This window comes from Eurytemora carolleeae, unplaced genomic scaffold (assembly GCF_000591075.1).
Source record: "Eurytemora carolleeae unplaced genomic scaffold, Eaff_2.0 scaffold291, whole genome shotgun sequence".
NCBI classification, from domain to species: Eukaryota; Metazoa; Arthropoda; class Copepoda; order Calanoida; family Temoridae; genus Eurytemora; species Eurytemora carolleeae.
In genome coordinates, this window is record NW_019396567.1 from 219,646 (window position 1) to 246,827 (window position 27,182).

Sequence of the window (27,182 nt, forward strand, 5' to 3'; positions counted from 1 at the left end):
ATGTACCAGGTTAGTAAACTAGCAACCTACCCTAACTGTACACAATGTGCCAGGTAAGTAAACTAGCAACCTACCCTAACTGTACACAATGTGCCAGGTTAGTAAACTATCAACCTGCCATAACTGTACACAATGTGCCAGGTTAGTAAACTAGCAACCTGCCCTAACTGTACACAATGTACCAGGTTAGTAAACTATCAACCTATCCTAACTGTACACAATGTACCAGGTTAGTAAACTAGCAACATACCCTAACTGTACACAATGTACCAGGTTAGTAAACTAGCAACCTACCCTTACTGTACACAATGTACCAGGTTAGTAAACTAGCAACCTACCCTTATTGTACACAATGTGCCAGGTTAGTAAACTAGCAACCTACCCTAACTGTACAAAATGTACCAGGTTAGTAAACTAGCAACCTACCCTAACTGTACACAATGTGCCAGGTTAGTAAACTAGCAACCTACCCTTACTGTACACAATGTACCAGGTTAGTAAACTAGCAACCTACCCTTACTGTACACAATGTGCCAGGTTAGTAAACTAGCAACATACCCTTACTGTACAAAATGTACCAGGTTAGTAAACTAGCAACCTACCCTAACTGTTTGCAAAATACTTTCAGAAAATGGGGAATCCATACGAACTTCATCCTTATTCTCAGTTTTTAGAAAGAATAAAGTTTTTTAGAAATTTAATATTTTTTTACAGAGAAACCCGCTGCAGAGGTGGTAGAGGACATGGCAGGGGAACCAGTGCAAGTAGAAGAAGAGAAAGAAGGTAAGTTTTTTTCAAACTTTTTTTTCTGTCCTTCTGACCCTCCAGGAAAATATAGCAAGATTCACAACGGTACCTTGCAACCTTTATCTGATCAATAATGTGAAAGATATTATCGCTTACTTCCGATATATTGCCCTTCACAATTGTCACAAGTACGTAGAGAAAATTTACAAAAAAATCATTTAAAGAAAATTATAAACATGGATATCTAATTCATACTTGATCTGGTTTTAGTGGTACCGTTGTTGATCGGGCAGTGCCATCTTTACATAAAGGGTCACTTCTAATTACTCGAACAGTCCCTTTAACAAGAATGTCGAAGTTATCGTATGGGTGAATTACAATAAAACTTTTTACATTTTTTATTTGGATATTCTTTTGAACACTTTTTTTATGACGCCCTGTTTTTGTATTGCAACAATGTATATTTACGGTACGGTAAACACTCATACAATCATTGAACAGAGGGAGAGGGAGATCTAGAAAAATAGTTAAAAATTGTTATTATTTTATTATTTTATTTATTTGAAGAGATACTATAACGTGATAAACAGGATACACAGGATACACAGGATACACAGGATACACAGGATACACAGGATACACAGGATACACAGGATACAAATACAGAGCGTCCCATATCGTATTAGATTATCTCCAAGCTTTAACACCAAAATACGCTTATACTACTCGAAAAGCTAGCATTTTCTGCATGCAAATTTTTATACTAGCCGCGTACAATTTTTCGAAAGTATTCATTCTTTTTAATTTTTCTGATTAGTCTAGAATATCTCAATTTAGAGCTTTAAACGGTATAACATGATGTGGGACACCCTGTATATTCTAACTTTAGACAATATTCTTGAACAAATAGAAGCATATGTTGGGTTTAATAATATCTTCTTATATTCTGGTTTAACTAACTATAATGATACTGATAAAGCTGTAAACTGTAAAGCGTGTATTTTCTCTTTCTAGCTAAACCCTCTCGATTTAATTAATTTTTTTATTATCAAGAACATCATCTTCTGCAGACGGGGGGGGGGCTGAGCCCCTTGATCAATAAAATCTGTGATTTTAGGAGATTTTTGGATCATAAGAGGTGCTCAGCCCCCTGGACAGAGAGAAAGATAGCCCCCCCAAATTCCTGAATACGCTCCTGATATTCTGATATAGAAGCAATGAAAAATAAAAAGATGTTAACGCCTACAAAATTAGAAACCACAGTATTTCTCAGATTCTTAAAGTACATATTCTTTTATTTATACAATTTATCCTTGTACAATCCTGCTTGTTTTTATGTGTGTTTTATTTTTGCTTTCTATTTGTATGTTTAGTTGAAAGAGGAATCTCAAATATTTGTTTAACTAAACGTAAACAAAAACATAGCATTAAAGTGACAGACCGGCTATGTAAGGTAGTTAAACTGAGTATGCAGTGTTTTGGACAAATTCTTTAGGATTCATTTGAGACATATAAAACGATGTATAATTAGTTACTGAGTTTGAGCGCAAAGTCGACGTTCAAAATCATGAACTTGAAACTAATAATTGAATAAGATTACTTATTTTCGATGATAAGAGTTAATTTTTATTTTCTCAACCTGTTCCTAAACTTTAATTAGTTTACTGTAGAATTTTCTTTACATTTTTTTGTCGTCATTGTTTAATAATTTAAAAAAAAACAATTCAGAAAACGTATCCACTCAAAAGTACGTTTTTGAACGTCGACTTTCCACTCAAACTCAGGATTTACAGATCTTTTATATGTCTCAAATGAATCCTAAAGAACTTGTCCAAACACTGCAAACAACTGACTATTAGACAATAAAAATATTGCAAACTACTGACTACTGTACAGATTGTAAAGATTTAATTGTTTAGTTGTTTCAAGGAACCCTCCTATTTGAGATTGGCATGTCCAATTCACAACAGTACCCACATATCTACCTACCTTCCTACCTACCTTACAACAATCTACCCTACCAATAACTACCTACACTCCTACCTTCCTACCTGGCTATTTATCTATTTAGATACCCACCTACTTCCTTTGCAACCTAAATCCTAGTGGAATAGAATGAAATCCGACCGTATTTGCATATACAATGCATTACATATGTATGTAGTATAAAGTTCAAGCCAAAAGCTAACCTAATCCACAAAGAGATAAATGTAGATACGATTGGATACACGGATACAGGGATACAGGAATACAGGGATACAGAGATACAGAAGACAGAGATATAGAGCCGGATACAGGGGTTCAGAGATACAGTGATAAAGGGTTACAGGGATACAAAGGGCATACAGAGATACAGAGATACAGGGATGCAGGGATACAGGGATACGGGCACATAGAGAGGACAGGGATGTCGAAGAGATACCAAGGGTACAGGGTAACATATATTGAAATGATACGTAGATACAGGGATACAAACGGTGCGGAAGATAAACATTATTTCAAATGTGAATATTGAAGAATATAACAAAAACAAGAACATTAAAAATATCAAGTCAAACTATTAATTGTAAATTGTACGTCAGATTGGAATCTGATACATAAATGTTTATAATCATAACTCCTTCTATTAACATCTATTGAGAAGAACCAAATGTTTAGAAATCTATATATAAATTTGGCTTGTCTGTTTGTTTGTCTGTTTGTCTGTTTGTTTGTATCCAATAAACGTCAAAACGGCTGAACCGATCGGGCCCAAATTTTTTGTGGGACATCAAGTAACCCCAGGGAAGGTTTATGAATGATCAAAATTTCAAATATTTGTCTCCATCAAACTTCGATCTTCATTAAATTTTTTAAAATTTTGAAAATCCACGAAATTTTTTGTGAAAATCCGCGAATTATTTTTGTTTTGTTTTACGATGTACACAAAGAGAACATGTTCACAATTAATTTAGAAGATGGGCGCGAAGCGCCCTCTAAGGCTAGTCTATATATAAATTTGGCTTGTCTGGGTGTTTGTTTGTCTGTTTGTCTGTTTGTTTGTATCCAATAAACGTCAAAACGGCTGAACCGATCGGGCCCAAATTTTTTGTGGGACCTCAAGTAACCCCAGGGAAGGTTTATGAATGATCAAAATTTCAAATATTTGTCTACATCAAAATTCGATCTTCATTAAATTTTTGAAAATTTTGAAAATCCACGAAATTTTTTGTGAAAATCTGCGAATTATTTTTGTTTTGTTTTACGATGTACACAAAGAGAACATGTTCACAATTAATTTAGAAGATGGGCGCGAAGCGCCCAATAAGGCTAGTTCTAATATATTTGCTTTCCCATAATTTTTACGTAAGTTCAAAACCAGAGGAGCTACAAGGTTACAAAGTCGTTACAGTAATGTTACATAAATTTTACCTTCTCTTTCTGTCAAGTTTTGAGTGATTGGATTTTCTATGGGTTGTTAAATTTTTTCTTCAATAATTCTCTCGAAAGTAGGCCTGACATTTTTTCAGATTATTTTTTTCGCTAGAAGGTTTATTTCTAGCGTTGAATAAATATTTTTGTTTGAATATTTTTCTGGCTGTGTTAATATTTTAAAAAATTGAAATAAAAGAGTGTTGGGTCGAATAAAAGTTTAATTTTTTTGTATGATTGGTTTTCGTTCCGAATTAGTATTTCAATCAGGAGTACTTCTGCATCTATGCAGTTTGATTATAATTTTATCTTCTTCAAAAGATTATATCATTGCACTATACTTTAAAAAATTTAGATATATATTTGTTTGAGGGTTTAATTGTTAACTTATCGTTTTCATTTTGACAGAACGAAATTAACGTCCATTTACCACACGTCTTTAAAACTTACTCTGAGTTAAGAGTCCTGAAATCCAATCTATTCTTTATCAATAAGTTTGTCTGATTAGGTAAACTGTTGTATTAACCTTGAAAAGCCTGATTCTCCATATATGGTCATGTTTAGATAATTTCACAGCGTTCAAATACATCTGCTCAGGGCTTCTTAATAGAAGATGTGTTGCATCAGAAGTGCGCAGTAGAGATGGTCACGTTCGATTTTTTTCATTTCGATCGTTCATCTTTCGTGAACAACCCATTTCGTTCATTTTTTTTCAATAGTCGATTTTGTTCGTTCTCAAAAATGTATCGTTCATTTTTTATCTATATCGTTCGTTTTTTCACGGAATGATCGTTCAGTAAAATCGTTCGTGTAGTTTTTTACGAAAAATTTCGTTCGTTCAAAAAAATTTCGTTCGTTCTAAAAAATGATGCCCATTTCTTTGCACAACTGCACAGAGGGTGAATATTTTATAATTTTGTTTTTAGAAGGAGAAGAGGAGGCGGAAGCACAGGGAGACATAGTCACAGAAGTCGAAGCAGTCGCAGGTTAGATATGTTAGAAATATTAGAAATATTAGAAATATTTAATACTGACTGAATGCCCGGCGCGGCGTTGCCAGTGGAATTTTAACACAGTATGGAAAAACAAATTTCGAAGTTTGAAAAAATATTTGAATTTTAAAGAATTTTTTATTCTATTCAAAATATATATTTTTTTGTTTTTATTTTACAATGATTACAAAGATCGAGAAAATGTTCTATTGAAATAGAAGATGGGCGCGGAGTGCCCTAAAAGCTTTGTATAATCTTTGCTTGTCTGTCTGTATTTAAGTTTGTATCCAATATACGTCCGAACGACTGAACGACCGATCGAACCCTAATTTGGTGTGGGACCTCACATGACCTCCAGGGAAGCGCCTTAAAAGTCTAGTATTATAAATATCGTAAATATTAGAAACAATTTGAATGGTCCGGCGTTGCCCGGAGAATTGAAAAAACAGCTTTAAAAAATTTAGGAAAAATAGAATTTTTAAGAATTTTTTTTCTAGCCTTAGTATAGATATATAAGAGCAAAGAGCTTTTTAAAGATATTGGAAATATCTGAATGAAATATCAGAAATATCAGAAAAATTAGAAATATTTCACATTTCATGATGAAAATAATGATTATGCAAGAAATGTGTATTGTAGCATCACCAATCTAACCCTTACAAGGCTATTTCTGGTGCAATATCTCATAAAATAAAAATTCTTTTGTCAAGCCTGAAATTTATTTTTTCACTATTCTAAAAATAATTATTTCTATCTATCCATCTATCTATCAATCTATCTATCTATCTATCTATCTATCTATCAATCTATCTATCTATCTATCTATCTATCTATCTATCTATCTATCTATCTATCTATCTATCTATCTATCTATCTATCTATCTATCTATCTATCTATCTATCTAGAACATCGTCTCGACATGGAAGCAGGCGTGCATCTCCAACAAGATCTACTCGGCCTCCACCCGGAAGGCGTGGTCGACCTGTTGGTGCTGAGGAGGAGGCGGGGCGGGTTCAGGTGGGGGCGTGGCAACATTCTTTAAGTTTTCTCTTCTCTTCACTCTCTGCTCTGCTCGGCATGTTTTCTATCAGTAGATTCAGTATTCTTACAGCAGACTTCGGAGGTCAGATTTTTGAAAATACGTCGAAAGTTATATATTAGCAATACTTTTTAAATATTCATTTGGGGTACTATAAATTTAAGTTTTGAAAATACGTAATGTGGTGGGTAGTCTTTTAAAATTCGGGGTCTAGATTTTTTGAAGTGAAGTATTTTGAAATATATTTAAGATTGGTTTATTAAAAAACATTTTTTTCCGGGGATTAATTTTGTTTAATACTTAATTCGGGGCGTTAGCTTTTAAAGTAATAGTAATATTTTAAATAGGTCATTTTAAAAATAAATTTTGAGGAACTTGTTTTCTCCATCCATTGACGTGAAACAAATCCTTACGGCTATTAATATTCTCTGAATTAGAACAAAAGGTAGTTCAAAATTTGACTTTTCCCCTTTAGAATATAAAGTCTTTGCAAGGTTTTACTTACATTTACTCAACAATAAACGCCAACTTTTTGCCTTAATAGATAACACGGGCAGCCATAGTACATTTGAATTTCCGAGCCGGGTCAACCTTTCCAGTCACAGTTTGTACTGTATCGCCCGGACATTGGGTAAATAAAGCAAACACTCAATGGGACTAGCCGGTGCAACAAGGTTGACGCGGTCAGACTTTAGGTTGAATTTACTTTTACTGAAGGGTCAGGGGTGCGTGATAAAGCTTCTGCTATAACATTAATTCACGTGAACCTGTGAACCTTCTTGAAACCCTGTTAGCTGACTCTGAGCAGGAAATCCTTCAATAAAATACCCCGTTTATCATAAAACTGAAATCTTTCACTAATCCCCAAGTAACTATCCTTTATGATATAACCTTGCCATGTCAGTTTATCCCCTGCACCGAACCTATTATCGACAAGCTTTTCGTGTTCACAAAATTATAATCGAACAAATTTATATAAATAAATGTGTACTTTCATCGATTCAAAAGTCATATTGTAAAATTGTAACTTTTGTTTTCAGTAATTTTTCTTCTTCAATTCCTGTTGTTAACCCTGCTGTTTGGACTACCAATGCTCTCCCTCTTCACTAGTTTAGGACAATATCTGGGCTCAGGGATTATAGATATGTGGAGAATATCACCTATATTTCAGGTAGGGGTAAACTTTTGTTAAAAACTAGCTGAAGTGCCAGGCGTTGTCCGTGGAATTAAAAAAATCAAATATAAAAAACTCGAATTTTTAATCCTACGTTACCCCCCAAGGAAGAAAGTAAAGAACACGGAAGAAATTAAAGAACAAAAAAGAAAGTATAGAACAGGGAAGAAAGTCAAGAACAGGGAAGAAAGTAAAGAACAAGGAAGAAAGTAAAGAACAAGAAAGAAAGTAAAGAACAGGGAAGAAAGTTAAGAGCAAGGAAGAAAGTTAAGAACAGGGAAGAAAGTAAAGAACAAGAAAGAAAGTTAAGAACAGGGAAGAAAGTAAAAAACAGCGAAGAAAGTAAAAAAGAAGGAAGAAAATAAAGAACAGGAAAGAAAGTAAAGAGCAGGGAAGAAAGTAAAGAATAGCGAAGAAAGTAAAGAACAAGGAAGAAAGTAAAAAACAGGGAAGAAAGTAAAGAACACCGAAGAAAGTAAAGAACAAGGAAGAAAGTAAAGAGCAGGGAAGAAAGTAAAGAACAAGGAAGAAAATAAAGAACAGGGAAGAAAGTAAAGAACAGGGAAGAAAGTAAAGAACAAGGAAGAAAGCAAAAAGCAATGAAGAAAGTATAGAACAAGGAAAGTTTAGAACCGGAAGAAAGTAAAGACCAATAATATACTCGGAAGTAAGGATGGATGTGACTGGGAAGAAGATCTTGAATCTGCGACATATGGCAACAAATAGAAGAGGAAATGAGTCCACACTAAGTACACAGCAAATTATAAAAAATATCAATATGTACATTGAAAACCAGAAAACTCCGAAATAGGAAGACGACTTTTAGACTTAAGTTAGGACCTTTAATAGTACAATGAATATGACACAGAACAATTGTTTATAGTGTAAATAATAAATATGTATATAGATGTATATATATAAATATATATACAAAAGTTAAAATAGAAGCAAAATTAGTAAAATCATTGTTGATAAAATTCTATTTAATGTACATTTAGGAATGGTTAAACTTAACAACGAAAATTCTAAAATATCGTTTTGAGGAATAAGTTTAACATGTTATTTGAATGTTTCCGTATTTGGGAGTCTTGTTTTGTTAAAACAGCAGGNAATGGAGTTGAGTTTTTGCCACAAACTTTGATTTTCAAATCTCTATATCTTTGTAACCCAATGTCGTAGATCTTAGATATTTCAAGCTATTAATACTTATAGATAAAATAATCTAAGTGTGAAATATCAAAGGTTTTCACCATCAGGTTGCAAAGATATTGAGATCAGAAGATTTGAGTTCGAGGCAAAAACTCAATTCCTTTGTTCCTTACTATGTCAAGATTTTAATGTATTTTTAAAATGTTTGGATTTTTTGTTTTAATTATGATTAGTCGAATTTCTTTTTGACTTAGTACTACAGGCGTGGTATAAAACTTGTTTCATCTTAATCACGTCAAGTTATTTTGCGTGGTATAGAGCTTGTGTCATTTTTATGTACAAAAGTACATATATAAATATAAAATTTAAGCATATCAAGATTTCTATCTTGTTTTTACACTGTTTGATCATAATACTCAAATACTAGATTCAATTTACCATTTTGGTGTTCATTCATCACTCAAACATTCAAACTTAAGATAAGGGACTGATGTACTTCCATACAAAGATGGCAATGCCCGGTTTACAACAGTATTCTTTAAAGCTTCGTCTGATCAAGCATGAATTAGAACTGCTTTTTTGAAAGCGTTTTTTATTCGTGGGTTTTCTGCCATTAAGTGACTTGCGCATTTTCTACTTATAAGGGCACAGTTGTAAATCGGCATTACCATTCTTGCATAGAGGGTCACTTTAAAATACGCGTTACTTCCCTGTATTTCCTCTACAGTTTCGAATGTACTGTGCAAAACTTACACAATGAAATTAATATTTTGCGCATCTTTATCTTGATTGAGCATGACGTGTTCCCAACTAATACATAAATGAGACATTTTCATAATTTTACAGTTTAAACTTATACAATGTACATATTTCAGGGTGTTGGTGTGTCTCTTATGCTTGTACAAGGGATGATTGGTGTGTACAGTACTGTCGTTACATCCTGGATGTTTGTATATTTCAGGTTTTTATTAAACTTAATTAAAATACAGTTTTTCTGTCTAGTTTTACATTTTCAACCATTTACATATATTTTTGAAATAATTATTATTATCAGTTCAAATATTTACGTTTTAAATCATTAAGGAATTGAATTTTTCCCTGCACAAACTCTGATTTTTTGATTCCGATATCTTTAAAACCAAATGTTGTAGACCTTAGATATTTCAAACTATGAATTTTGTTAAATCTAAAAATCTAATTGTTAAAATATCAAAGGTTTACATAATATGGTTGTAGAGAAAAAGGAATAGAAAATTTTTGTCCAAGACCTAATTCTTTAGTTATTATTTTTCATCTTTCTTATAAAGGTAAATTTTATGATTTGTCAGTTTATTTGTTTCTTGATTAGATTTTTTATATTTTTATAAACTTATTTTTTTAGGGATTCATTTATTTCTTCTGGAGATTATAAATGGTCGTTTTGTAACTACCAACTACCTTACCATCAGGTATTTATAATTATTTATATAATATTACTTTTTATTAAACACTAGCTGAAGGGCCCGGCGTTGCCCGTGGAATTAAAAAAAGAATTTATTTAGCCTATGTTACCCCCAGGGTACCTTGGGTTCTCATAAAAAAATTTCAGCCCATTTGGTCCAGCTGTTTGGCCGGCTGTAAGGAACAATGTCTTGTTTAATTTATCATATATATTTTTTTATAACATAAATTGATATCCTCAATTTAGAAACATCTCAAACTTTTTCATATTGATTCAACAAGTTTTGAAAACAATTGTTTGTTACAATACATACCATGTTTATAATTAATTTGTTGAGGTATTTAAATTATTGTTAATCAAAATTAGTTTATTTTTAAATTACAATTTTTTATAACGTCTTCGTCACAAACGCAAACTTTCTAATTCCAATATCTTAGCAATCTGATAATGTAAACCTTTGATATTTCAAACTTAGGTTATTTTATTATTATAGACAAACACGTCAAATATTTTGATGTCCCATTGGACAATGCATGTAAAGTTCCGGTTTTACAAGAACTTTCAAATACAAGAATGAATAATTTATATGTTGAAGGATTCGATGATTACGTAATAACTGAAATGATAAATATGTTATGTAATGAGTAATGATCAATGTCGTCTATTTGTGCATAATTTTGCATATTTTTCTCTTTTCTTTATGGAAACCTGTATTTTCAAAAATTTATTTAAACAAATTTAAACTGCACCATTTATATATGTATTTATATCTTTGTGTGTGAATAAATCTTTATAATAAAAAATTCATAAAGAAGAAACCGAATGCATCTCGTCCTGGTTAGTCCGGGATGCTTGGTTTTAATTTTATTAATTATTATATTTGTGTTTACTGTAGAGTGTTCGACAATGTGAGGGTATAAACCATACCTCTCTTCTCCAGGACACTATCCCGGATTATTTCTCATATTCCGTTCTACATCGGAGCAATCCAGCTCCGGATACTAAACCTACCATGGGAAACATGCAGTTTCAGGTACAGTGATATCCGGAGCTTTGAAGACTTCGAAAGAACTTATGAAATGCCGTCTTATTAATTTTTTAATGGTTTTTTGCTATTAGAATAAAATTTTACCATGGCAGTATGTAGTTTCAGGTAGCGTCAGGATTGAAATAATAATAAGGCAACGATATTTGCTTTATTGCCAATTGCCTATTTGAACTATAACGGTAATTTGCTCAGTTGTCATTTGCTCTATGGCTAATAACTCAATTGCTATTTGATCTATATTGTCATTTGTTTTACAGTAATTTTTTCATGGCCATTTGTTCATTTAATATAGCCTCATGCCTTTTTAAATTACCATTTTCTCTATGACCAGTTGCTTAATTGTCATTTGGCCCATGGCCATGGCCGTTTAGTCTGTTGCTATTTGCTCTGTTGACAATTTTCTCTTAATTAATTTGGTCTACGATAGACACTTAGTGTGCCAGTTAAAATATAAAAAGTACAGAACTATGGCATAAAGGGATGTTATAGAGCAAATGGGTTTAAAGCTTTAATGTTTTTTCTAGGATATCATTTTCTGATTCATTAGTAATTAAAGTTTTTCATCTTTGAAGCATGCGTCCCTAGCTACATACGTCTTCAAATTTTAAGCATTACAAAAGATTCGCTTATTGATCAAAATGGTTTTCTTTATACCAATGTGAATGCATTTTGAGATTTTTTAGTATCAAGTTGTTGTAAACATTTGAAAAAATTAAAACTATTGTATAGCACTAAAAATATGTTCATTAAATTATTTTTTAGGTTGCCTTTAACCTAGTTGTTATATGGATGGTTATTTTCATCTGTTTAAGTAAAGGTAATTAGGATTAACAAACTTATTTTTTTTAATCAAAACGTGTGTCTATTAAAGATACTGTTAATAGAGTGTCATGTCCGATTTACAACGGTACCCTCAAAAGCTTTGCCTGATCAAGGTTGAATAAGATATCCTTAAAAAATCTTTCATTAAAAAATCGTTGTTTTTAATTTTGGTTTCTCTGGAAAATTGATTTACGTACGTCTTCTGCAGACTCAATAGGAGAAAATTAAACAGTTTTCAAGCTAGAAAAATAAAAATATCTTTCATATTATGGTACCGTTGTAAATCTGACATACCCTTTTTTAGAATCTAAGTTCACTTGACACTTCAATGGCTGTTCCTTTAAGTGTATTTATTATAAAGTTAAACTTTATTTACAGCTTTTTATGTTTTCCAGGTTTAAGATCCTATGGTAAGGTTGTGTACTTATTAACCCCGATGACCATTGTTGGATATATCGTCTTCACTTCAAAAATTTTGGCGGGTTTTCAGCTGTCGGAGTTCCAGGCCTATATTCAAGATACCAACTGGTGGGATTTCATTTATAACACAAAGGTGAGTTAAATGAAGCGTTAGGGGTGTCCCCAAGGAACATGAGTATCAAACAAACAGGAATACACACAAAGGATGAGACTTCAGGAACGACTGCACAGAATTTATACGTTGTCTTCCTTAAATTTAGGATTCACTGAAACTGTAATCTGTTTTTCGTTGTAATGTCAATGAGAAGGCCATTAAAAGACAACATTCAAGGCAGTAACCTTAAATTAACTATGTAATTGTCATGAGTTTCAGGTCGTCTTTTCAAATCTCATCCTTTTTTTGTCAATTAATGGCGTGTTTTTTATTTAGAAGTTAACTTTTGAAAGAAGAAAATGTTCATAAAATATAGAGTTTGTTTGTAAAACTTTAGAAAAGAAGAATATGTACATAAAATATAGAATTTGTTTGTAAAACTGTAGAAAAGAAGAATATGTTCATAAAATATAGAATTTGTTTGTAAAACTGTAGAAAAGAAGAATATGTTCATAAAATGTAGAATTTGTTTGTAAAAGTGTATCGCCTGCTCCATATAACATATTGGATTATAGGATACGACATATGGTGACTGGAAAGCTTAATATAGAGTACCAGAGATGTAAGAACGTGGAATCCAATTTTGTTTCACGATTATCGATCAACAGTTAGAAACTGGAACAGACACTCTTCCACCTTCTTCTAAAAATTCGCCCAAAGTAGAGAACTTTTGGAAGAAAAAAATGAGGATAACCAGGCGCGTAGTGGAGGTTTAGCGTAGGAGGGTGTACTTTTTTGTGCACCCCCCTAACGGTTGATGTGCACCCCCCTTAAAAACCGGTATAAAGAAAAAATAAAGTTTAAAATCTATATTAATCTACCTGAAGGCTGACTATTAGTCATCTGACCATAATTACCAATCATTTTAAATGAAACCCCGCGAAAAACATATTGTAAATAAGATTAAGGTAAAAGAAAGAATTTGAGAAATAATCATAAAATGGACAAATTGTGACATTGTCGATTGGTAAGAAAAGTAAAAAATATGAATATATATGTAAGTTTACTGTTTAGTAAATTAGAGCCTGCCTCTGGCTCTAGGGGGGGGGGGGCTTAGGGGGTTGCATGTCTAGGGGGGGCACAGGGGTACCGGCCCCCCTCCACTACGCGCCTGAGGGTAACTAATTAATCTTCTTCTCGCGGAGAGATTAACTGATTAACTGATTAACTGATTTGGCATTGATACGTTTTTTAAAGTTTAGACAAAGCAATTAGTTTTAAGTGAAAAAATCAATTTCGAATTTCAATATTTTACATATTTTCAAAAGACAAATACACTTTCTACTGGAGTACAGATTTCAATGAAATGAGAAAGAAAATTGTTGTTTTATATGTATATATGCGGGAACCGCATGCTGGAATAAAATAAGGAAGAGGGGGGGGGGTGAAAGTGTGGTTTTGTGGTTTAGACATTGTGATAATGGCACATAATGATATGGTTGACGCGAGTTGAAGAAAGGGTATTTACTGTATAATATACTGTTGAGAGATTTAGGGTTATTCATCAACCATGATAAAGTGAGAACCAGAACCCTCTGAAATATAGGAAAACGACTTTTAGAATCAAGCTCTAACTTTAAAAAGTGCAATGAGACACAGAAATTGTGCAGTGTAAACAGACCCATTTTACTAAATTAGTGTATAGTAAAACTAGTTGCTTTGTAACAGCATCAAAATGCTAAACTATTGCTAAAATGTCGTCTTCCTATTATATTGCTTTCTGATTATCAATGTAGGGCGTGCACCTTCCGTTTTAAAATAAAGAAAGGAGAAACAAATATAGTTAAAATTAAGAAAGACTGAAAGAGAAAGTGAACAAGTTAAGAATACAATAAAGAAACGGTTAGTCCCAATATGCGTACATACTACATGTACGTCGACTATACACTTCATAGTATTTCCTTATCCTGGATACCCCACAGTACACAATCGTAAAAATTATACATCTACTGTAGAGACCGGACAAACTTAAAAGTGTTGCCAGTCTTAACTCTGAATTTAACACTATTTTACTGTTTATAGTCCTGAATATAAAAATGACAAGCCTCTAAGGATTGTTTCTAAGCTCTATAATAGGCAAATCATCGGAAGATGTTGCGTTGCGTTGAAATCTCTTATATTTCATTTATGTTTAGTTTTATCTTTTTTATATTTTAGTCTTGGGTCTGTGCTGCAAAAGAGTGTTTCCTCGTCTGGGGTATTTTTGGTGGATCCTTAATACAGTTAGCAGCTCATAACAAGTTCAAACATAATATTAAGAGAGATACAACATTTATATTACTGGTAGGTCGTATTTACATATACATTTACATGTACATATGTCTATCTATCTATCTATCTATCTATCTAGGTTGTGATACTATTTCTGCTGCTATCTGGTCTCCTAGGCATTGTTGTAAAGAAAAGGATAGAAGTTGATGGACGCCAGGCCTACATACCTTCGTCTTTCGGTAGGTTCACGCAAACCAAACTTGTTTTACGTAAATCCGAAATGTTGTTTCAAATTTGTCTGTTCTAAGCTATGAACTGTTACTGAACTGCTTAAAGGGACTTTAAAGGATAAATGAAAGGGGGTATAGGATGAAACCCGAGTATTGCAGGAGTTGATCGAGACCGATAAGAGTTCTATCTAATGTTCCTGTCTCGAGAGATTGATATAAAAAACTTTGTTAAAACTATACCAAAACATATATGTAAAATTTGGTATAAGATTCTAAGATTCTTGATACAGACGGAGACACGTGACAATGATACTCCATTTCCATTGGTGGGAGTTCTGGTCATGTGATACGGACGTATAAAGTATATTATCAATTATATCTATTAAAAGTGAAAAATTATTAAATTCAAATTATAATAGGAGCAAACCTTAGTTTTTTAGGCTTCAGATAGTTTCAGATTGGTTGCGTATTTGTTGACTATGGTTTCAGATTGGTTGCGTATTTGTTGACTATGGTTTCAGATTGGTTGCGTATTTGTTGACTATGGTTTCAGATTGGTTGCGTATTTGTTGACTATGGTTTCAGATTGGTTGTGTATTTGTTGACTATGGTTTCAGATTGGTTGCGTATTTGTTGACTATGGTTTCAGATTGGTTGCGTATTTGTTGACTATGGTCTGACTAAAACTTAGAATCTTATACCAAATTTTAAATATATAAGTTTTGGTATAATTTTGACAAAGTTTTATATCAATTTCTCGAGACAGGGTCATTAGATAGAACTCTTATATTTCTCGATCAACTCCTGTAATACTCAGGTTTCAGCCTACACCCCCTTTCATTTATCCTTTACTGCCCCTCTTATGGACTGTAAATTTTACGTAATTTTGAGTGACCCTCTATTTATAGAGTGGCATGTCGGATTCACAATGATACTTTTAAAGATTTGTTAGATCAAGAATGAATGTTATTTATTTTTAGAAAATTAATCCTGAGTTTTCTCTAAAATAGTGACTTTCTTGCTATAGAAATAATGGAAGGAATTGAGAGAAATACAATTTGAACGAAGAGTCAGTCGAAATAACAAGGACAGTCTCTTTAACAGACATGAACAATATTTGAAAAAAATACTTTTTTTACAATTATAAGATATAATCGACACTTGAATGTTTAAAAATCAAAAAAATGCTTATCTCTAAATCTCTTAGTTTAATATTGTTGTATGTTTAGAGTCCTACAGCTCGTACCGTTTCATGCTTCCTACTCCGCAGCAGATTGATCCTCTCCGTCCTCCCTCTCCTTCCCGACCCCATCCCCAGGATATAGATCACGTGTCATATCTGACCGGCGTGCGCATACTGGATACAACACAGGATTCTACTCAATTCTCAGGTACAGAGTCATATACAGGGTTACCTATAAAAATATTTAGGGATGATTGTACAAACTTCATTCACTCTTTTTTCTTATATTATTTGTATCCTGAAACTAAAACCTCCTTTATTTCTTTTCACACTCATTAAGTAAAACCTTTAACTCTAAATTCAGGACAGAAAAAAAAATAATTAAATCGACGGTGATGATTTTTTTACTATATTGTCACGTTGGGTCGGTTCTTCAAATGGACCGGAGTTTTTAGTTCTTAGAGTTTCATTCTTTGCAACCTCTACACCCTCCACACACTTCTCGACCTACTTCTCTACTTAGCACTTCCCTACCTACTTCTCTACTTAGCACTTCCCTACCTACTTCTCTACTTCTTAGCACTTCCCTACCTACTTCTCTACTTAGCACTTCCCTACCTACTTCTCTACTTTTCTATTTAGCACTTCCCTACCTTCTCTACTTAGCACTTTCCTACCTACTTTTCTACTTCCCTAATTGTCTAAATATTTTGCTTTACCTACTACATGTCTTCTTACTTAACAATTGACAAATTTCCATGACCTAGCCTAAACCTTCTTATCTAGGGGTCTATCATACTTTAGCTTATACCTGCCTATAAGGCTAACTACCCACCTACTCACATAAACCATACCTACACACTTACCATTACAAGTAAATTGTAATTTTCATCCTTTATACATAAATTCACTCTGTAATGTGAAGGTTTTTTTTTCTTTATTGATTGATTGATTGAAAACTGAATATTCAGGTTATCAAGTTAACCGACTAGCTACCGAGTTAATACCAGTATATTTTTCAATTACAGGTAAACTTTCTTATTGTTTATTGTTTGTTCGATTACTTTGGTTGTTTGTTTGGGTGCTTTGTTTGTTTGTCTGGTTGCTTTGTTTGTTTTTTGGGTGCTTTGTTTGTTTGTTTGTTAGGGTGCTTTGTTTGTTTGTTTTGATGCTTTGTTTGTTTGTTTGGTTGCTTGCTTTAATTGCTTCAAAGGGACATACAAATTACTGAAGACCTGTGAAACCAGTCATGGGTTGTTTGGGTCGTTCAGGAATGAAAATGTAGCCAAAAAATATGTTTATTTCTTTTTAAATTGAGAAATAAAACTCGCAAACTCTGATTTTGTATTTCCTATACCTTATGATGTCATGATATTGCAAATTTTGACTGTTGATTAAGCAGAATTCATAGTTTTAAATATCTAAGATTGCAAAGATTAGAAAATGTGATGATTAGAAAATAGGAATTTTTGGCGACCAATAGGTGTTCCTTTTGTCAATAAATTCACAGAAAATGCTTGAGGATAAAAGGAAAGAACGAAGTGGTAAAATTATAAATCATATATTGGTTTATAGGATTAATTAAACAGTTGGTTTTATCAAAGGAAATCTTAACGTCCGACATAAAAAGTATGGTTGGCTTGTTTTGTGATGGACAGGGGAAATTATTAGAAATTAAATTTGCAGAAATTAATCGTCAAACCATCCTTTAGAACTTTAATCTTTGTGTGAACTTTCTTAACAAAACTAGTGAAAATATCTTTTCTATCTAAATATTGAAATTTCTAATTATTATTATTAAGATTTATTTTCACACACAAATATAAATTAATATAACATGGTGTAGCAACTTGAACAAAGGTCTTGTGGATTTCAAGCTGCACAGACAAAGAATGTAATTGACAGAATTCGACACATTTTCAAATGAAAATGACGTTATCTTAACATTGCTATTGATCAGAGAAAGCTAGATTTCAAGTGTACCGTTGTTAATCGGACAGAACTCTTTTTAAGAAAAGGATCACATTAAATAACGTGTATCATCCAGTTCCAGTGTAATTTTTATAAATTATGCAAATCCCTTTCAAACTAAGATTTAACGGAATCTATCAATGACTAAACCCATATTCTGAACCAGTGAAAAATATATTAAAAAAGAAAAATATTCTTTGATTTATTACTTGGAAGCCGGGTGACGTCGAATCTATTTTTTGATATGGTCATAAAAAAATTAAGCTTTTGTCACAAACTTAAATTTTATAATTCATTTATCTTTCCAATCTGATAATGAAACCCTTTGATAATTTATAGTTTGAAATATCAAAGGTCTACGACATCGGGTTGGAAAGATATAGGGATAAGAAAATCCGAGTTGGTGGCCTAAACTAAATTCCTTCAAAAAACGAAAAGGCAACTAGACAATCAAATGCTTAGTTGATTTTTTTCCTATTGAATTGGTTGCTTTTTTGTAAAATTTTTTCTGATTGAGACTGAATGAGATTGAATAATTAAAGGGAGTGTCTGGCTAGACATATGGTAGTTGAGCTGAAAGTGCAGTGTTGTAGAGAATTTTTTTAGAAATTCAATACACAACCTATTTGGCGCTGTAGGATTTTAAAGATTCTACACAGTACAAACGTCGTATTTGGCTCAAACTAGTTCAAGAAACATTTCTTTACAATACTATAACCTTTCATCACTCCTTAGCGCATGATCCAATTAGGGTTCAGTCATGTGTTTGTTGGCTGTTCTGAACCAATTGAAATAGTATGGCGGTAATATCTATCTTTCTATCTACTCATCATCCAATAAGAGATACATCCTTAAATCGGCGGTAAACATTAAATGAAAATATTTATTCTTACTGAAACTGTCATATCAACTACCATGCCAAGCCAGACACTCCCATTATGTATGGTATTGATCACTAGTGAAATGAATGATTGATCCACACTTAAAAATATTCAATTCAAAATTGATCATCTTTTCTTTAGTTGGAACCATCTCTCCAGTTTGGGCAATTCTCTTTTATTTTACTCTTATTCTTCTTGGTATTTCACAGAGTCTTGCTCTCTTCCATACATTTATACAGGTATATTAAACCTTTCATCCTTTCATACATTTATACAGATATATTTATTCAACCTTTCATTAATCCTTTCATACATTTATACAGGTATATTATGTAATCTTTCATTCATCCTTTCATACATTTATACACCTATATTTATTCAACCTTTCATTCATCCTTTCATCCACCTATACAGGTATATTATTTAACCTTTCATTCATCCTTTCCTCCAACCGTTAAATTCTGTAATCATGAATTTTTAATTCTTACATTTCTTCTTTTAAAAAAATCCTCTGAAAAACTTTTACAATATCCCCTCTGATGCAGAATTAACCAGAATACTGCGGAATGATTTTCGTCTACGTTCATTCTTTTATCTAAGATTTTCGTCATTGTTAAAACCGATTACTTTCAATAAATTTTGTTAAACATTAAGCTGCTACTTATAACCACATAAAAGGAAATGAAAAGACGACAATCATACCACTGTTTTCTGATTACCACCGTATCTCTGATCTCTAATCTGTGTGTTTGCTAGGGGTTGATTGCTATCAGATCCTCTACTTTAAAGAACTGGGAAGGAAGTATAACATTCTGTGTTTGCGCTCTTGGTCTTACACTAGGTCTTCCAATAGCTACAGAGGTATTATTACTATTGTTGTTATTATTATTATTATTTTTATTATTATTATTATTATTATTATTATTGTTGTTATTATTATTATTATTATTATTATTATTAATTAGTATTATTATTATGATTTTTATCCTAGATTGGAATTTTTGTTGTTTACTTTCTTGACTGTACTGTTGGTTCTGGTTGGTGGGTGATGGTACTGTACCTACTCCTTGTATTTGGTGTACTTGTAGTACGGGGCAAACCGTACGGTTCAAACCAGATTTCTACTCTACTCTTCCCCAGATCATCTATATGTTCAGGTATAATAATAATAATAATTATGAAATTCGTTAAACCCCGCTAAAAATTGAAGTACACTTTGACCCTTAAAGGGACCGTTCACTTATTTGGGTAATTTCAGGGTAAACTAATAGTGTAAGTTCAAGGTCGCAAGTGATCCTTATTTGCATCGGGACCGGAAATAAATCTGTTTCCGAGCTAAATTGAATGAGATATCCTGATTTTTCTAAAAACTTTTAATTTATAATTTTGGTTTCTTCATATGACTGATTTTTATGAAATTGCCCAAATTTGTTTAAAAACAAGATAGAATAACGATTATATCTTAATTTTGAGTATAAAATTTTTATTGACTCTTAACTGTCTGTCAACTAATATTATATATTTCTATTTCAATTGTTTAAGGTTGGCTGGGACCTTTCTTAGCTTTTATTTGGACTGTGGTAAGACATTAAAAAAAATTACAAACAAATAATACAGGGTGTCCCACGAAACATAACAGTTGGTCAATAGTTTAAAATGTCTTCTTCCATAGTTTGATAAGTTGTTTGATACTAAGGAGACTAATAACATCTTTTATATGACAGTTATATTATAGTAAAATTGATTTCAGAGTAAAAAATTAAACATGTTTTTAAAGAAATAAACTGCAAAAAGTCTTTGATATCTAATATTTATTTATTTTTATTTATTTTCGTAAACGTACACAATTTAAATAATTGGTACAATTAAACAGAAGAAAAAAGAACTATATAAGAGTATATCAAAAATGAATACAAATACAAGAAACAAAATCATACTGTAATTAAGTCGTGCATATAAAATTAATAATATCGTCAATCTCAGCTTGTTCAACTCCATTGATAACAATCTTATTGTTTTTTGCAGAAATTAATTCATTTAAAAATGGAATCCTCCATTCTTCTTCCAAGGGTATTTCTTGAAATATCATACAATTTTTTACTATACGTTTGTCGATAATATTCAAATCTTTGTTGCATTTGTCTGCAATATTTCTCAGTTTTTTTGCAGTTACTGACCTAGCTTTGATCAAATTTTAAAAGATTTATCAAAAGTCTGATACAAATTTTTGACGAATTTTCTAATGAAGAAATGAATGAAACAAATCTACTGCAGAACATGGTCATTAAATGAGATGACTGTGACAATGGTTCGATAAAATATCTATGACAAGTGTTTGGTAATTTAAACACAATTCTAACTGCAGAGTTCCAAGACGAATAAATTCTGAACACGTCATTCGAAAATAAATTCCATAAATTGGATCCATATATACTCGTTGCATAAAGGTTATATAATTTAATCAAAACTGTTGAATCTGCAAAGTAAAATTCTTGATTCAGGGAATGAATTTTAGCAATAAACTGTCCACGTTTCTGATTTATATCACGAGTAAATGAATTATCTGTTTGTAGCGTGCATCCAAGATATTTTACATGATCAACATATGGTAATGGTACATCATTAAGATAAATGGGCAAAATATAGTATGTGGAAGAAGACATTCAAAACTATTCACCAACTGTCATGTTTCGTGGGACACCCTGTACGTAAATTTTATTACATTTCGATCAGCATTTTTAGATATTCTTTAAAATGAGAGTAGACTTAATTTTTTGTGACCCTCCATTTTCATTGATCGATTCAATTGGATAAAATATTGGAGTGTGACTTGAAATTCATTATACAATCCCTTTAAAGACAAATATTTAGATATTACCCATCTCCTTGTTGATAATGTCTGTTGTAACTTTTAAAACTGGTCACGTGTCCGACATGTTTGATTGGAGAGTGGGTGTAGGGTACAAATACCTACCCAGGTAAACACACATCTCTTGATTTATTTTATCATTATTATCATTATTATTAATATCATCATTGTCAATAATATAATTATTATCAATATTATATTTTTATCATTATTTTCATTATTATTACTATCATCATTGCCATTAATATAATTATTATCAATATTATATTTTTATTATTATTATCATTATTATTACTATCATCATTGTAATTAATATAATTATTATCAATTTTATTATTTTTATCATTATTATTATTATTATTTTTTTTAGCTGGGTTCGTGAGATTGGTTCCATGATGCAGCTTCTTCCTATTCTCATTGTTCCATTCGTTGCTGTCATTCAAACCTGTAGATACTTCCTTTATAGTACAGATTCATTGCACACGGTAATATTATTCAAACCTGCAGATACTTCCTTTATAGTACAGATTCCTTGCACACAGCAATAATATTCAAACCTGCAGATACTTCCTTTATAGTACAGATTCCTTGCACACAGTAAAAATATTAAAACCTGTAGATACTTCCTTTATAGTTGTTACGCGAGCCATGCTGCGTGTAGAAAGTCTGCTTGTCCCCCCTGGGTATTTCTGAGTTCTCCCTGAAGATCTGTACGGAATGTATTGTGAAAGAACTAGTTTAGGAACTGTTTACAGTCCGACTGCGCAGACGCAAGATTTCTAGCGGAGTAGTAGTTATATTTATATTCAGTATATGTTTATTCGTTTTGCAAGTATTTTCCGTGTTCAGAATTCTGGGATCACCGTGGTAATTATTTTATATATATCTATGTTTATTGGTTGATTCTAGTATGATTGATGATTATGTATTCGTTTGTTGGTTCCTAGCCACAGTTTTTTAATGCCTGAGTGGATTATTTGTTATATTTGTATGATTTTCACTCAAAGCTTTTTCTGTGGGTTTATTAAACTTGTTTAGATTGAAGGCTCAGAGAAATAAACGTTCGGAACCTTACTATCTTCCTTTTTATTATGAAGAGCGTTGAGAGAAGGGAGTCTTACGATCCAATCCTGAGAAATACCACACGGTACATATATTAGGTCTTTAGGGAAATCGCTAAGTAGCGAAACAATAGTACAGATTACTTGCACACAGTAATAATATTCAAACCTGCAGATACTTCCTTTATAGTATAGATTTATTGCACACAGTAGAGACTTCCTTACTTACTGTAAAATTATTAAAGAAATAAACGAAGTTTTGAATGAATCTAAATTTAAATTTTAATCTGATGACTAATATGGAAGATATTATTGTAAATTGTTTAATTCTCATTATTTCCTTTTATGTTTCTGTAGCATAAATCTGCAAATCTTTTTTTAAAGAAAACAAAATTGAAATTGTGTTTTCAAAATGCATCCTTATACAGATCACAAAACCAACTTGTAAAAGGTTTTCGTTGTAAATTGGACATGTCACTCTATAAATGGAGATTCTAAGAATAAGAATAATATTTTTATTATTCCTCAGAAATTGGAGATGTTATATAAACCCTACTACTCAGCACAAAGACGACTTCCAACAGTTCGATCTCCTGATGTAATTCTAACTAATTTCAACCCTTCCACCCCGGCTGCCCCTCCCCAGGCCTCGGATCCGCCCCCCAAGTACACCCCGCCTCCCAGCTATAGTACAGCTACAGGGGCTAGGCTTGCCAGAATCATTAGACAGTCTTTCAGGTGAAGGACGACATTTGTTTACCGCTTTCCAAATAAATTATTAAGAAGCTTGTTTACAGTGTTATACACTAAGGATGAGACTTCAGGGACGACAGTACGGAAGTTTATAGTGTCTGTTTCCATACTTTTTGATTCTCTGAAACTCGAGAAATCATTAAAACCGTCATATTTAAAGAGTTTCAACTTGTCTTTAAAGGCTCATTCTTTGTGGATAACCCTGTATATTTTAAACCATTAAATGAAAAGCACAAAAAAGGCCAACAACGTTTTGGGGTTATTGTAGCATACAAAAATGTTATGCAATGGTTACAAACGATTTGTAAGTCTTTATCAATTGTTCAGAAATTCCGCTTTATACTAGATAATATTAAACTTTGTTTTAAACTTAACAAGATTTCAAAGGGTTATTTGATATTCTATATAATACATATTTCAAAACTTACAATGAAAGACTAAAGTTTTTATTTAAACATGGGGTTTAACTTAGTTTCGAAGATACAGGATTAAATCAAAATCGTGACTTCAATTCAAGGCGACTTCTTGAAGTTTCTCTACTTTTTTCTCACGCAACTGCAAACCGGTTTTTCTTGCTGGCCAAAATTTTAAATCTCTATTTTTAATGCTTTTTCAATTCAGAAGACAAAATCAACCTTCTAGACTACAGATTATAACATTTAAAGAGTTTTAGATATTCATTTAAGTGAGATTTTGTGGGTTTTACGAATTAATTCAATTTTTTAGTAACTTTATTTTCAATTTATTAATTGAAGGAATTTTTATTTTTAGAATTTATGTTTTCTTTTTTTTCCTGGATTTCTTCCTTTTCGAAGAAGACGATATTGACTTGACTACAGTAAATAATAATAATGTTTTCTTGTGTTATAGAAGATCTATGCGGAGGTTACAGGGAGGAGGACGACATCTAATCAAGGATACATCCTCTCCCCCAGACTATGCAACCGTCATCATTGAATCCAGTAACTTCTCCGCCCTAGGCCAGGACTCCAGTAACTTCTCCGCCCTAGGCCAGGACTCAAGTGGCTACTCTGCCCCGCCTTCGGAAGCTCAAGAGGAGATGTATTTTGACAACCTCCAACAGAGACCGGTTGAAGACAGGGTTGACCTTGGAGCCTTCTCCCTGGACCTGGGTCTGGTTCGACTTGAGAGACGTGAATCTGACTCTGGTAGACCCGGAGAACAGGATCGAACCACAGATCTGAGATATCGGCACAGCATGAACCTGGGCCGGGAAACAGGCGTAGAAGGAGGTTTCCTTGCCCTGGGTGTAGGAGGACTTCTACGAGCAGATAGTGAAGCTGTTCTAGTGGAGACAGAAGAACCTGTTCATATAGAGCCAGGTATTATAATCAATCAATCAATTTTAAAACTCCCGAAACATAATTTAAACATTTCCATTTCAGGTCGGCATGAAGCTAATCTAACCAGACTACAGGCTCAAAATATCAACATGAAAAGTGCAAGAAACAGTGACCTAAAGTCCAATGTGAACAGCAATCACAGCCAACAAAACAGCAACCCTTCGGTGATAAACAGTATCCATTGTCGACTAAACAGCAATCCTGGCGGAGAAAACAGCAGCTACAGTCGACAAAACATCAAAACAGGAATTGAACAAGGGGTACAGGAGCCAAGACAAAGAACGGCAGAATCTCAGAGAAAATCAGAAAGAGAATTAGACGCAGGATCAAGAGAATCTGGAGGAACAGGAGCCAAAGGAGCAGAAACAGGATTAAGAGGAGAATTATTTACTGAAGATGCTCAAAGTTACGCAGACTGTTCTGTTCTAGAAGTTAAAAATTCTCTCAGATTTGCCGCCAAAGACAGAAACGTAAATATTAGGGACCCCGGGCCAAATTTAGGAGATTTTTTCCAACTAAGGGTCCCTGAAGATGAATTTGGTGAGATTGTGTTTGTTGAGCGAGAACCGGTCAAAAACCAGGGAATTATTCATTTATTCATTCATTTATTCATTCATTTTCATTTTCAATCTAACATTTTGTTATTTTAGTCGATATTTTCATTACTCCGTTTGTTCGATTCATTTAACATATTTCTTATTTTTTAATTTTTTTTACTTTTGTTTTATTAATTTTTCATTTAACAATGTCCTTTTTGATTTGATTTTTGTCGACTTTTACTTAATTTTTAGATTTTAATGTTTTAAACTGATTAATATATTAAATTCTTTTCTGTTAATGAATTCATCATTATTCATTTTTTTAATTCAAAGTAAGTTTTTGATTGTTATTATTTCTTTTTATCAGTCATTGTTCGATTATAAGTTTCAATAATTTATGAATGAAAAAGTGATTATTTTCAAGAAAATGTTAAAGTAAATGAATAAATTACTTTACAGGAAGAGGCAGTTAATTTAAACGTACTTTCAGTCCCTTTAGGGGCTTCTAGGGGCTCTATCAGGGCCTCCAGAGAATCTTCAAGGGGTCATATGGCCTTTACAAGAGGTTTTAGGGACTCAACCAGGGGTTTAGAGGATATATCAAGGGATAAACAAGTTATTCTAAACGTTGATACATCTACAAGCGTTATATAGACAAAGTCAATTCTTATTTAGATATTTTTGGATTCTGTAAAAAGACGACATTTGCCCGAGACGTTGAATAAAAAATTTCAATTTAAACATTTAAAAGGGCATAACGTTTAAAAAAGTTTCCGGACAAAAGTTTTTACAACTTTTTGACAAATGGACAAAACGAAAAGAAACGATTAAATTTCAAAATATTTCAAAATAAAAATAAATTTGTGACAAAGATACGTTTGAGTATTGATTGTCAAAAATGTTTTATTCAGAAAATTTTATTGTTTTTTTTTCTAGATTAAAAATAAATTTTATACTGTTTCCTACTGTGAAGACATTTTTCTAGAGATTTTTTATTTATTTGTAAATATTTGTTGAAAAATTGAAAAATTCCATTGTGATATATTTTGCCTTTGAAGTATATAATTAATTGATTAAATGAATAATGATTTTTTAGTGTTCATAATAAAACTAAGGATGAGACTGTAAAGACGACCTGTATCTCTTTAAATTTGACGATTCCGAGGTTAAATTCAGTCTTGAATATAATTTTTGTTATGGCTTATTCAATGATAAGGTAAAGAAAGAAACAAGTTTACAGGTACAGGGAATCATAAATGTAAGGAAACAGACAGTATAATTCTATAAAATCGTCTCTGTATTCGGATCGTTTGTGAGTATCCCTAAAGGCATATTTGATATTATATTTGTTACTTACAGCCGTGCAAATCGATCTTCTCAGAGGATTTCTTTTATGTTCTGCTTGTACACTATAATTTACTGCACATTTCTGCAGTAAGCAGCTTGCTCACAAAAAAATAAGAAAAAAAAATTTAATACAAAAAATAAATTTTTGAACATTCTAAATAAGAAAAAAAAGGTTTTTGAACAAAATGAATTTGATCAACCTTGAGGTGTAATGTGAAGTGGAAGCAGGAATATACGAGATTATAGAAGGGGATGGATCAGGGAGTATGGAATAGAAGGGAGAAATAACCAACCATAGAGAATAGAATATATATTAGAGGGGAATTTAAAGAATCTCTCGGTATGAATTTTTTCAGTCCCTTTCAGCCTGAAAGG

The 27,182-nt window shown here is 32.3% G+C and overlaps 1 protein-coding gene across 1 annotated transcript; it reads left to right on the plus strand.

The window, feature by feature from the left end:
- Positions 1–26,201, plus strand: LOC111705629 (uncharacterized). The gene is made up of 24 exons (XM_023478237.1): positions 1–53; positions 715–783; positions 5,085–5,144; positions 6,057–6,274; positions 7,231–7,361; positions 9,389–9,474; positions 9,895–9,961; positions 10,850–10,987; positions 11,765–11,819; positions 12,220–12,377; positions 14,556–14,681; positions 14,749–14,848; positions 16,069–16,230; positions 16,994–17,050; positions 19,016–19,113; positions 19,631–19,735; positions 19,866–20,031; positions 20,417–20,454; positions 21,746–21,852; positions 22,114–22,228; positions 23,334–23,542; positions 24,428–24,900; positions 24,964–25,502; positions 25,920–26,201. The coding sequence occupies exons 1-24, from the start codon at positions 1–3 to the stop codon at positions 26,112–26,114; spliced, it is 3,525 nt and encodes a 1,174-aa protein (XP_023334005.1). The 3' UTR covers positions 26,115–26,201.
- Positions 26,202–27,182: the final 981 nt, after the last annotated feature.

Coding starts and splice junctions, on each gene's coding strand:
- LOC111705629 (XM_023478237.1), top strand. CDS start 1: ATGTACCAGGTTAGTAAACTAGCAACCTACCCTAACTGTACACAATGT. Junction 54..714: donor AACTGTACACAATGTGCCAG/GTAAGTAAACTA, acceptor ATTTTTTTACAG/AGAAACCCGCTGCAGAGGTG. Junction 5,145..6,056: donor AGAAGTCGAAGCAGTCGCAG/GTTAGATATGTT, acceptor CTATCTATCTAG/AACATCGTCTCGACATGGAA.